Here is a 14,418-nt window from a genome sequence, read left to right as displayed (position 1 = left end):
AGAGATCAACGGCAACCGTGCATGAGTTTAAGATTCGCCGTGGTTATTTTTTTTTACACATCATTCGTTTCATAAAAAAAAATAGTATAGCGCCCTTTAGCGGTAAAATTGAACCAATCACTGGCACTTAATAACTACTGTACGGCCAATGAAATTTGTGAAGCACCACACTATATCACAAAACGCCTTCATTCGTTACCTTGTATAATAATGATCAAATCCCATGTGATAAAGCAGATGGTATTAAACGCTTAGCGGATACCACAACGTTCCATACAAAATCCACATGTTCCAGCGTCTACGGTGAACACAAATTTGCAGAGCATTTGATATACATCAGTGCAATTGGAATTTAAACGGTATCATCTCAAGAGAAAGAGAACGAGAGATAAAGTACAAAAATATTACAAAATATTTCAAGAAAATGCGAACCAAGTGAAGAGATAACTTTTTCCCGTTGGAAATTTTATATAATTGATGTATACGGTACTACTCAGCGTTAGCTGGCCAATCAAGCAAAAGAATATCTCGAACAAGCTGACTTTTAATGAATTAAATCGGTTGTGAATTATCAATATATCAAAATCAAGGTAAGATAATTTTGCATAGAATACATCTGTTTCTTAGGCTTCGTAATTAATGGATTGGTCCAATTTGACAAGGACATTGCATCTCAAAATAAGAACTCTTTTCATATCACGCTTTAAGTGGGCAGCCGAGCATTAATTACAACACACATGGGATCAACTCATTAACAACATATTACATAATGCAACAATACATATTTACTGACAGATATGCATAGTGTATCGTTGTTTAATGTCATTATTGTTAATATCGTTGTTTGCATTAATATCTACTACTTGTATATTATTTCATTGTTATTATTATTATTATTATTATTATTATTATTATTATTATTATTATAAATGTTATTGTAATTACCATTACTAGTATTATTACCATTATTTTACTGTTATTATTATTGTATTAGTACATTATTATCAATAATATTATTGTTACATTGGCCTTGTCATTGTTATTGTCATTGTGTCATTGTCATTATCATTTTAATTGTTATTGTTATTATTATTTTGTTATTGTTAAGTTTAACTGTTCCCTGGTTATAATCGTATTGTTAGAATAGGAGTATTTGTTATTGTATTGGTATTTTATTTTTACGTTGTCATGGTTTCATATCATTGTTATAATTGTCATTGTATTTGTGGTTGTTATTTTTATTTTAGTATTGTTTTTTTACTTGCATTAATATAACAACAAATACACAAGGTACATTAGATAAAATAAAATATTTAAATTAATTTTAAAAAAGGGAAAAAAGAAAGAGAAGAAGATAAGAAGGGAAGAAAGAATAAATAATTTATTTTTCTTGTCTTTATTTGAAAGAGTGATGACAAAAAATAACATTCTGTATGCTTTATTTTATTTTATTATTATTGTTATTATGTAAATATTAATATCAATAATATAACTAATTGTTATGATCTTATTGTTATTGTTATTTTGATGTTATTGTTATTTTTGTCGTACTGTGCATTGTTTTCAATACCGGTATTAATGTTATTGATTGTAATTGTTATTTTTCTTACTGTTATTGTTATTATCATACTATTATTGTTATGTTATTTTGTGATTACAATGGAATACGTTGTACTGACCACAATGGTACGGCACCAACGAGCTTTCTAAAGGGCGATTTTTAGCAAAAATGCTTGACACGGCAATTTGGGCGCCCTGATTAAAAGCGAGTCTAGCATTATGAAGTGTTCGTGTGGGGAAAGTGAATTAGGCCTACATACAGCCCGAAGCCACTCAAAACTTATTTTTGAATTTGAACTGACCAATCAGAACATGGCCAGGATTACGCGCTTTTCCCACAAACGCACCAGTGGAACCTAGCAACAATACCCAAAGAGCGTGGCTTATGGGTTCGTTACGTTCGGAGCCTAAGTTGCCGTGACACTGGCAAGTTAAATTGACTTAAAAAATCAATGACAAGAAGTTCGATTTGAGGTTCAACTTCCTGATGTCTCAGGTATTTCGATTACTCTTTACATTAAAAAGTTCCCAGGGAATTCGTTGCTATCTAGTCACAGTTGCTTACACAGTAGTTGAGGTCGAGGAGTTTGAGAGGAGGGGGTGAAATGCATAGTAAATTCATATAAGATGTTGATCTGGCAATGCAATTGTAATACTCTTGTGTCCGAATTCACTGGGTTTACACTCAAGAGTCTGGAATCCCTGTGACACAGAACATACCGTAATGTGTTTGAGCTTTGCAGTCAGTGGCGTGTCTAGAAGTCTTGAAATGGTGGTACTGATGGGGGCGCGAAGGTGAAGTGGTGGGGGGCTCGATGATCAGTGGTGGGGGGGGGGGCTTGATCATCAGTTGAGGGGCGGTAATTCGCAAAATCTAGGGGTGCCCCCGCGCACCCCTAGATACGCCACTGTTTGCAGTATACCGTGCCAGCTCTAGGTCGTCTACGTACATTATGTTTGCTTATAATTATAATTAAGTGCAGAGAAGGTAACGCCTATGATCCCTAATTGGCTAAAGCTAGGGGCTCCGAAAATAGGGGCCAGGACATTAGGGGAACCGGACATTAGGGTACCGAACATTAGGACCACCAGGATTAATCATTAGTTTTTTGGAGCAGGAGGACCAGCAGGGGCGGATCCAGGGTGCCGGAAGATACGGCCCCTGATACAACACTATTATGTAGCTATTAAGGTAAAAACTTGGGCCAGCTTAAAACGCTATCCTTGATACCAAATCAACCTGCATGCATTTTCAAAAGATAACAATTGTTAATTTAACTACACGCAGCTGACAAATCAAGTAACAGTGCGATTATGTACGCGATTATGTACGTCATACTGCGATTAATGTAATTTCACTAATGTGTTCGTGTTAAATGTAAATCCGAGTAGCACTTTTAAATTGGAGAGGTGTGATTTTATAGTAGATAAGTCAAGTCACAGTAGATTAAAACATTTGTTGACAAGGTGCATCAACTGTATACACATCTTCATTGTCAATGGGGCTTTTGAAATGACAATTGGCTTTACAATCAAATCACTCTATAAATAATTAACTATAAATTGCTGTACTTACAGCATACATATTAACAACGATTAAAAGGAATTCTAGAGTTAAAATATCTATTAGCGAATATGAAGGCCCTAGTACGAATAATTATGATCTTTCTGGTAAGATTTTCACAACTTCTTCAAGGTTGGTAGCGAAGATCGACCGTTACAAATGGGGCTATTACTCAAATTAAAAAGTGTTGAAATGAAATTGAAATTTACTGACTTTAGAAGAATTGCATTCGAAAAATGAAGTAGGAAATAATTGTAAACTTAACTACCTTTACTTGTGTAAAATAAGTACATGTCTACGTATTACAGTGTAAATAGGCTTTTAAAAATCACAGTTAAAGTCAAATCACTCGCATACAGTATTCGAATTCCTAATGCCTGTACTACAAATAGACCTTTCCGGAGTGTCAATCAAACTTAACAACTGACTAATCAGAACAGCGCTAGGAATACGCGCGCGTCTTACAAACACACGTGTTGTCCCACAAACGCACGTGTTCGCGTATGTTTTAACACTGCCGTCTTGTGGGACCTTAGCAACAATATCCAAGGGGCGGAGCTGAGCGGAAAGGTCCATTGGCTTATGTCCTTTGGCAAGGCACTTTTGCTCATTGCTTCAGTCCACCCAGCTCTATTATTGGGTACCAACCAACGGCTGGGGACTAACCTGCGATGGACTAGTTTTCCGTCCAGGGGGAGTACAACTCTCATCCGCTTAACACTACAGAAACTGGGGATAAGCTCCAGCACTATGAGCTCCAGTGGCTCGGAAAGGTACTACAAATTGCCCTATTTAAAGCCTACGATTAAACAGTTTTTAAAGAGGGTTGAGGCTTGACATTTTTATCAGCGAATGTGTAGTATAAAATACAATTATTTAATTACAAATTATTTAATGGTAAAATGTTCACAACTTCTCCGACCTCAAGTGAAGAACAAGCGTTAGCAAAGTGAGGTAATTATTTAAATTGAATACTTTGGCAGAACATATAATAAACTTAGATTATTTGTTGATGTGGCAGCAACTGTATACACAGTGTCATGAGGCTATTCAAAATGATATTTGGCTGTAAAATCAAGTTACTCGATACCGATCTCATATCTACAAATTGCCTTACTTAGAGCCTGAACTTGAAGAATGAATAAAGGGGGTCCGGGTTGAAATTTCTATTATCAAATGTGAAGTACGATTAATTGCGAAGGTATTGGTAAGATTTCCAAAGCTGCTCGGATCTAGGTAGCGAAGAGCGAAGGTTAAAAAGTGGGCCTACTATCACAAGTGGTGCTATTACTCAAGCTTACTGTGTTGAAACATGAGAAAATTACTGAAATGAACTTTGGAAGACATGTTGTAATATGTACTTCAATCAATTTTAAACGTAGTTTATATATAATGGTGTTTATTCAGAACGAAATCATTAAAAACATAAGACATGGCAGCCAAATGGCTGAATTGCAAAATATGTTTACATAAAAAATGAACTAATATTATATTTTTAGAAAATTACAAAACGACCAAAACAAACCCAAACAATTACACATGACTATAAATAAGAAAAACACATACACAATTTGAATAATAACATTTAGATTACTGTACAATTACTTTACTAAAAGAGAAACAATACAATTTAAATAGGCCTAATTGCATTATAAAATACATTGAAAACATTAAATTGGAGTATAATGAATAGTTGAATAACATAATGAATAATTGAATAAAAACATTAAAATTATTGGTGTTGTCTGTTTGGAGGCATGTAGTTGCTCCGAAATCTGATTGTTGCGATTTTGGAGGTTTTGCGTACCGGTATTTACTGTATACGCGAAAGCTCCAAAATCGGAGTTTTCAAACTTTTTTTCAAACCTCCGATTTCGGAGTTTCTGCGTACTATTAATAAAACAAGCTCTCTCTATATAGAGAGAACAAACTGTTAATCAATTTCACTGGCTTTTAATGCCTGCTAGCGTTTACTCAGACCACATCAAATTATTTTTTAGTTATTTGTGGTCGTTTATAGAATGATACATTTTAGCGGCTTAGTGAGATCAAAACCACATTGATTGATATATTATTTTGTTCTTGTACATGGCTATTTTTTCTCGTTTTCAAAAACAAGTCAATCAAACAAACATACATACAGTCAATCAACCAATTTGTTGGTCTGCATTGGTCAGTAACTGCTTCGTTGAATACTACACTTTAAAACAGCGTGGAGGATTTTGTCCCGTCTTTGGTGACACGCTTAAAAGCTTAGGATCTTGGCGTGTTTAGAATTAAATGTGCTTAAGCATGTGACATCAATGACAAATACCTAAGAAAATTTAATGTTAAACACGTCAGAAACCTAAACACATTAGGCCGGGCCTAAACACGTTTAGATTTTAAACGTGTCACCAAAGATGGGACAACATTGCGTGGAAATTTACGTTTAGATCCTCCACGCTGTTTTTACAGTGTAGTGCGTTTCTATAATAACCACTCTTCTGAAAATCATTCTCGCGCCGATTAATACTGCACAATTGGTGTTTGATCTTGACTGAATGGACACGAGTTCTAAAACCAGGATGATTATATCAAAACACATATCAACAGGTGTGCTTCAATTTCGGTTCCGCGGCACAGTTACCGGAGTGGAACAGTTTTTACCGCCTTTGCACTGCGGTAATATTATTGACATATTAGTATAGAGTCATACTAGTGTGAATGGATTGATAAGTGACGAGTTCATAGAAATTATGGTTACGAGTTGGTAATGGTGAATCGAGTTTTTGAGTTTGGTGGAAAGTTAATGGGTAGAAAGGTGGTTAATTAGATGAGTATGAACGTTTAAAATTTTAGGGTTGATGGGTACGAGATGATGGTAGACTAGGCCTACGAACTGTCGATGGTACGAGTACGAGTTTATGAGTACCGATTGTTTATTTGTTTTTTTATTTATTTCATTCGCATCCAACAGTAAGTAACTCGACGAATGCAGGACGGAACGGTGCTTTATTAACTAAGTCTTTATGATGCTTAGAGAGTTGAGTTGTTTTTGGTCATGAAAAAATTCCTGCTGCTGTCACAGGAATTGAACCAGGTTCCTGGGATTACAAGGCAAAGCATCTTCACCACTAAACAACTCCATTCCGTTATAATATGGTACAAGTTAGTGTTCATGGATACGAATTGAGCACGAGTGCAAAATTTATCCGTATGGGATGATGGCATCGAGTCAAACGATCGAACGATGGTTAACGAATTGTTGGGTAATAGTTGATAGGAACAAGTTTATTGGTTAGCTTTTTGGCAGTCTTGATGTGTTAAAGACACGTAATTTATTTACAAGATTAATACACTAATCTTTAACTTAACAAACTAGCTCAAAGAAGTTTTGCTATGTTATTGCACGTTATTTCAGATATAGGGTCACTTCATATGTGATTCTGACCATTTATATCGTTTTTATATTATTGTATTATTAATAGACACTGTAAATTATGATGATTGTCAAATAGGTCTAAGTGTTACTGTAATAAAATGAATAATAAATTAAACTAATGTATTTTAATCAAAATTAGCATTAAACTCATTCATGTATCTCTGTTTTCCCAGATTACGTGGCATTTGCGTCTGACGGAATCTACCTGTTGTACGCCATAAACCAGTAGTTATAGACAAGTGTCAATTCATCAGCGTAGTATCTCACTATCGCTGTTCTACTGTGACATCCATTGGTGTTGAGTCGAAATACGGCAGCGCAAAATATTAAGTATTCATCTGCGGCTTCTTCTTTAAACGAGTGACGTTTGATCAGTGCCTTCATTGACGTGTTCCATACGTTTGCTGACAAAGTTTTTACCTGAAACTGTTAACCAGAGTATTTCTCCAACGGATTTACTCAACTTAGTTACATGTTGCATTGCCAACCAGGTGTTGAACGGAGAATCTTCAGTTTTAACTAGCTCTATCAAACAGTGTTAAATCGCTAGCCATTTTCCACCTTACCTGGTATCATTATAGCCCTGTGGCCTTTATTATTACTTTATTTAGCATTACATCAGATGGTGTTAGGCATCATAAGTATAAAATCCAGTTCATCATTGGTAAGACATCGACGCGTATAGTAGTCTCTGTGTGCATGGCAAATGAAATAATATAACGCTGCACTTGTCATAATTAACATTGGCATAATTAGCAGTGTAACGTTTGCTGTGAACTAGACGAACCATGGACACCGACAATCTAGTGTCAACCACAATGCTGGCTTCTACAAACGATTCGCTCTACTCTTTTGAGATGAGTGAAACATCACCCGCCTACACGTTAGTGTTCTTTCTAGTGTTACTAATAATCTTCGGAATTCCGGGAAATGTGTTGGTCCTATATGTTGTTGTGAGAAACGGTGCCATGAAAACGGTTACGAATCTGTACCTGGTAAACCTTTCCATCGCCGATCTGATATTCCTTTCGCTGGTTGTACCTAGTCAAATCATGCTACTATTGGACCATCCGATGACTAGTTACTTGTGCAAAGTGTACCAGTACATCGTGCGCGTCACATTAGCTGCAAGCATTTTGACACTGGTTTCAATGGCGGCCGATCGGTTTTATGGTGTCATGTATCCGATGAAGTGCCGGTTACATAGGTGAGTAGTCACCCACACTCTAACCGTTGTATATGTCGAATTTATGTTGCATTACCTGAGTGAAAATCTAAAAGTTATACAACCATTACATTCCGTTATTATAAAGTTTTGGTCCCGCGTGGTAAATTCATTGGCTGGTACAGTGTAATTTATCAGGTTTCTTTTACACTTGAGCAACTTAAACGCGTTGACGCAGTTTAATTCCAGTCTGACCAATTGTTTGGCGTATTTGGGCGCACCATAGACTTACTTTCCATACTTGTCTTCATAGCTAATAATGCAGCATAACGTTAATGTAAAGAGTAGATTAAGAAGTAGGTAAACAATATATATGAGTGCATCAGCGATAATCAGTTAATAAATAAATAAATAAATAAATACAACATAGGCCTACAACCATGACAGATAATATCGAAATGTTAACATGAGGCTGGTATATTTATGAGCTTTATGTGCAAGTCATATTATGCACACGTAGCATTGTATCACTCCACCCATTAGTACAGAATGAACATACCCAGTAGGTTTAAAATGTCAATAGGCTAATTACTACATGAAACACTCCCACCCCAGCTAGGCATTATATTTTATTCAGTGGTGTTTTATCCAACTCTTGTAACGAAAGACCTTGGCATTATGATATATAATAGTCTAATAGTCTAAGACCAAATGGTTATGAGATTAAAAAAATAGATCAGGATATCCAGCTTGAAAAAAGATATTTATTTATACATCTGTAATTATTTATAGTACATATTATTATCTTTGATATAGGAACCATGCACTAATGCCTCTCAAATACACACACAGCAGACTTATTAGTATGTGTCTGTTTATGTATGTATGTATAATATATATATAAGAATATAGGAAGCGAATACCATGTATTTATTCTTTCTTCTCTTTTTTTCTTTTGCTATTTTGAGGCTGTCTCTTATACACATCTAGATGTGTATAAGAGACAGGTACCTTATTATCTGTAACTGAACCAATAGGATAGGATCATGAAGGGAGCTACAATTGACCGCAAATTAACCAGCTTGTATTGCATACAATTGTATACGGTAGTCAAGAACATGTCAAGGCTCGTGCCGACTACAAAAAGCAATGTCATGTTCAGAATCAAAAACACGCGGGCAATACGGACAAATGTAGGCATTACCCGCCCAAAATCGATAAGCCTACACTGTAAAAACAGCATGGAGCATTTAAACACAAAGCTCCACGCAATGTTGTCCCTTTTTTGGTGACACGTTTAAAAGCTAAACGTGTTTAGACATAGCTTAATATATTTAGGATCTTTTAGCATTAGATGTGCTTAGGTATTTGACATTATGATGTCAAATACCTAGGCACATCTAATGCTAAACACGTCAGAAACCTAAACACATTAGGCCACTTAAACGTGTCACCAAAAACGCGACAATATTGCTCCACGCTTTGTTCACAGTGTACTGTAGGCCTACGCGTGCCGAATACGTCAGTCGCACACGATCTGCTTACGCCAAATGTCACGAATGACATGTTGGCGTTGGCGCTGTAAGTTATAATTGCTTTTTTTTTTCAACGCTTTATAATCAAGAAACAATTGGAAAGAATTAGATTTAATTAGTGCGTGATTAAACACCTTGATAATTACCTTAAGTTCGATTTTGTATAAAATCATTGGTTATTGCCCCAATCCACAAATCTCTCCCATCGATACTCGTTCATCGTGTGTGCCTAGATAATGACTTTACAGTAATACATTTGTGTTCGTTAATCAGAGTAATTATAGTTAACGAGAATAATCATGGGTAATATCATTAGTAGAGGGTGATAGAGATTGTATACCCTATTATCTAGTGTACCGTATTAACCCTCTTGTCACGTATATATTATGATAGGATGAAAACACTTAGTCAGGCAAACAACTTTAGCCCTACACTAACTGCTATCCGGGGACGAGGGCAATCCTCTGCGGTACCCTTTGCTTTCTTCAGCCATAGAAAATTGTTTAAACGTTCAAAAGTCATTATATATAGCACACGGAACAAAATCAGACTACTGGTTATAATATCATGTTCCACATGGATACTGAGAGACACACTTTACAATACCCACGCTTTATAACGTGCGTTGCTTAGAATTTTGTAGACTTTGTACCCGCAGCTTCATTCCGGTGTAGGAGAAATTCGCCCCAGCCTAAATTTATAGTGAATCCGCCCCCAGTTAACGGGATCGGCTATTAGCTATGAATAGGGCCTATATCGTACATTATTTATAATGAATGATGACAGCTGCATTGGCTGGATAATCGGATCATGAATATTTATAAGGCTTGATCTATGTGTATTTGTTGATTGATCTAAATTAAAGGTAGGTTTTCGGATAAAATGTCTGATTGAAAACGATAATCACATGTACGATACTGATGCAATTAATTTGCGATTGTCGTTAAAAGTGATGAATATGAAATCGATATCTGAAGAATGTGATGTAATGTGAACTTTTTACATGGGAGAAATACACAGTCAATTGTATAAATGTTCACCTGACGACCCGGCAAACAGCACAAGACTTTTAACGACGAGTACCGGGAGCACCTAATGTAAAGGGTCATGGTTAACTCGGATTGAGCTTATTAACTATAAATGTCTACTGAAAAACACATTGCAAGGTTACTGAAATTGAACTACATGCATTATCTTTTGAAAAGGAACAACACTTTATAACCTAACGAACGTGTTTACAGACGATGATTCAAATGTCATATCCTACATAGATTTGGGGTTACTGCTTATGGGTGATGCCACTCACATTTCAAAATTACTGGGTACTGAGCATGGTTTGAAATCTTGTATATTATTGATCAAAGCAATTACGTCTGCGATTAAATGATTTAAATCAGTTTGGATGTCCGGGGAAGTATCTTGAACTGAACATAATTTGTCCTCTGTTTGCAGAATAAGATTATTAACAAAAAAAAAAAAAAAAAAAAAAAAAAAAAAACTGTTGATCGCAACTGCATGTATTTTGCACACCAGCGTCACCTCGTTTTTATTGGTGATAACGCATTTTTTTTAGTTTACAGAGATACTAGAATGCGTTTTCATAAAAGAACATTCAGTGGATAGGTCTATTTACTATATTCAAATGTCCCTATATTGATTATTATGACCATGATAATAATAGTAACTGGTGCGATATAATAGTATCATGCTATGTCAAGCTTTAGTGAACTTTATGAAGAAAATGAATAATGAAACAGCCCCGTTAAAGGCAGTTAAAGATGCAGTAAGATCTGGGTATTACCTTATAAGTCAGGCTTAAGAGAAACTGGGGAGAAATCGATACAATGTTCCGTGCAATCAAAAGTCGCCCTCCCGACAGAAAGGTCATACTGAGGAAACAATACGGATATGATACCCTAACATGTTCCTTGTTGATTATTCTTTCTTCTCTTTTTTTCTTTTGCTATTTTGAGGCCTCAAGCAGGAATATATTAGGCATCTGAGTTTACTGGAAAAGCTATTAAGATACAAATGATAAATAGTTTTCTTTAACGTGTGTTCAGGAACAGACTAAAGTGAATGGGTCCCAATGCTATCGATGATTTTATCATCTCAAGAGTGAAATTTAATGGTCCCAATTAAGGTCAAATATAGTTAACTCCCTTTCCCCGCTAAAACACCACTCCTTAGTTTTATATGCCTATTTTGGTTGACATGGTTTTTAAACCATAGATCCAAAGGTTATGGCTATAAGGGTAGGGCATATTAGAATTATTATAAAACCGGTAAGATATTTTTATAAAGGCCTAGGTCAATTACACTATAGATGTTATGTTGTTTTATATTAATAACAGTTGCAATATGCAGCCCTATTTAATTTCTTATATGCAATGAGTCCAGTAGTTTCATGCAAGTTTATATAATTTATTTGATATTTTGTTATTTCTCCCCAACGAAGTATGTATAAAATAAACTAATATTACCCGTATTTACTTCAAAGGTAAGGAACCGCTTTAGCTGCATTATGCTCATGCAAAATCTTTTTATGATGTCAAAAAAGATGGTCTAACTGTGCTGGTATTTATAACCATAGTGATAGGCCTACAAAATTGTTTTATACCTCCATGTTATAACTGCTGACAAAGATTGCGCTCAATCCCGCTGATGATGTCAGTCTATTATAAAAAATGAAGATCAATATAATACTATTATACTGTAATGAACTTTTTAATTTTAGTCCGACGACCTTTCAGCAAGTCAATCAGAAGCATTCCCAACTCAGATACAAAGGTTCGGAGGTCGCAGACACATATCACCATCATCAAAAATCAAATTAACTCGAATTTAACTTTATTGAATCTTGTAAAAAAAGTGAATGAATATATTCATTTTTGTCATAATCATAATAATCCTTGTCATCATCATCAATAATAATTATTATTCAAAGGAATCTAAGGAATGCACAACCGCAGGATTCTTCTTTAATGGTTAAATTAGTTTGAATGTTTCAAAATAATGGCTAATTTTTCTAAATTAATATGTATTCACAACATAATATAATATAATACAATATAATTTAATATAATATATTATAAGAATATCATGAGATGTAATAGGCCTATGCTATTTCCTAGCCAATGGCTGCCAATAACTGATATATTTTCAGTGGCTAAATTTATTATTATTATCGTCATCATTATCATTTTCTTCACCTCCATAGCCGTTTCCGTCTCTGTTTTGTCACTTTTATGTTATATTATTCATATCATTTTAATTATATTAGGCCTATTGTTATTTCTATTTCATATTGTATAGTATTATCATTTTTACTGTTCATTATATATTTATATTGTCTTTTTGACTTTTGAAATTGGGTTTTCTGAAATCAAGTATAAGCTTATAGGTATAAACTTTTTTCATAAGAATACATTTTATAAGATCTCCCAGTCTAAAATTGCCAGAATGTCAAACGAAGTTTTTATTTTAAAAATGCTAGAAAAAGCAACAAATCACGCAGTCACATAATAAAAATATTAATGTTTAAAAAGGTTATACTGTACAGTAATATACTGCTGTAGGCCTACAATATTAATTTTCAACAATTTCAATATATGCCTTGAAATTTTAAAAGTTAGTGCCAAAACCGGGGTGGGGGGGGAAACGTTCCCCCGGGCCCTCTACTGGATCCGCCCCTGTTAGCATGCAGCCCAATAACCAGGTTTGGTTATCATAAGGCTTGTATAACATCGTTAAGATATAACCGTGGAGGAGGTATAAAATCACTTGCCATGGTGTAACCACGTCATGGTGGTGTATGGTTCCACATCCCTGATAAAACCACCTACTGTACCTAATTGATCATACACGAGATATGTTGTATTTTAATAATGGCATCCATCAATCTCCATAATTATAACTGGTGAAATGACTGTATTTTGTGGCTTTTATAGACTAGGTCAAGGTCTATCACTTTGGACAACGGCGGGTTGTCCTATCACACCTGGTTTATAGATATCACGATTTGTCGACAGCTATCTGGACAGAGTTGATGCTGATATTAAATAATTCATAAAATATATTTACTATTACTAAATAAAGCTAGCTTGTTTAAGCTATTAGAGAGGCTTAGCAACCTTACGAAACAATAACAAATACCACTGGTAACAGCCCAGGGGACCGGGGCACACCCACCTTCCTGTCGAAGACCCAAATACCGACACATTGAAACACAAGGTATGAATGCCAAGATTATATATGAAAATACTTCATGACGTTTAACATAGTGAGTAAAATAAAATAGGCCTAAGATAATTAAACTTAAAGCAAGTTTTTTGATAGGAAAACCATGTTTTTACACATAGTGTGCCTGAAGTAAATATCGAAATTTCGTTTTAGCTCTTTTAAGTCCTTACCTCAGTGTCAGAGCAGTTGATTTTCCTGCCCTAAGCCCGCCCGCGATTTTCCGCTAGAGAGGCAAAATCAACAGAGGGCGATCATGAGATTTGGATATAAGCTAGCGATTAACATAGCAAGGTTTGTCTTGATGTGTTAATTTTATGTTAACTTAGGAATTTTGTAATTTCCTGTGATTTTTCAGGAGACCCAATTTGACAGCGTTTAGGCCGAGTTCGCTTTTTGGGAGTTCATTCATAATTTAATAGTTAATTTAATAGTGAAACAAAAAAAAAAATGAAATTAATGTGGACCAAATATGAATAGAATTAAAGTTGTCTGATTAGCGATACAGTTCTGGTGCTTGAGTGTCGAAATTGTTTCTGACAGTAATCTGTTGCAGCATATTCATTAGTTTCAGTGTAAAGAAATGCAAAACTCGTGTGGGTCTTAAAGAAGAAATGTCGTCACGGTGTATTCTAATGATATCAAATTAAATTCAAATTGGGAATCAGCAAATATTCAGAACCCTTCGGTAATAATTATGTTCAATATAGCAGAATTCAAACCTTGGAGCTATATTGTATTAATAATATTAAACCTAAGGATATAATTGGCTATGTATAATTTAATAACAGAACTACGGGTATACTATAATATATACATATATATATATATATATATATATATCAAATATATGATGTACTATATATATATATATATATATATATATATATATATATATATATAGATTAAAAGGCAAAATACTGAAAATAAA

The 14,418-nt window shown here is 34.8% G+C and overlaps 1 protein-coding gene across 1 annotated transcript in view; it reads left to right on the top strand.

Annotated features, from left to right (window-relative positions):
* Positions 1-206: 206 nt before the first annotated feature.
* The window catches only part of LOC117114981 (galanin receptor type 1-like), a 30,489-nt gene continuing 16,277 nt past the window's right edge, over positions 207-14,418 (top strand). Inside the window, exons 1-2 of the mRNA XM_033258613.1 lie at positions 207-590; positions 6,722-7,755. Of these exons, the coding sequence (XP_033114504.1) occupies positions 7,337-7,755 (419 nt within the window). The 5' untranslated portion in view covers positions 207-590; positions 6,722-7,336. The remainder of the gene's footprint in view (positions 591-6,721; positions 7,756-14,418) is intronic.

Source organism: Anneissia japonica, unplaced genomic scaffold (genome assembly GCF_011630105.1).
Source record: "Anneissia japonica isolate Jap-2015-1 unplaced genomic scaffold, ASM1163010v1 scaffold284995_len508010_cov190, whole genome shotgun sequence".
NCBI classification, from domain to species: Eukaryota; Metazoa; Echinodermata; class Crinoidea; order Comatulida; family Comatulidae; genus Anneissia; species Anneissia japonica.
This window is presented reverse-complemented; position numbering and strand designations above follow the sequence as displayed.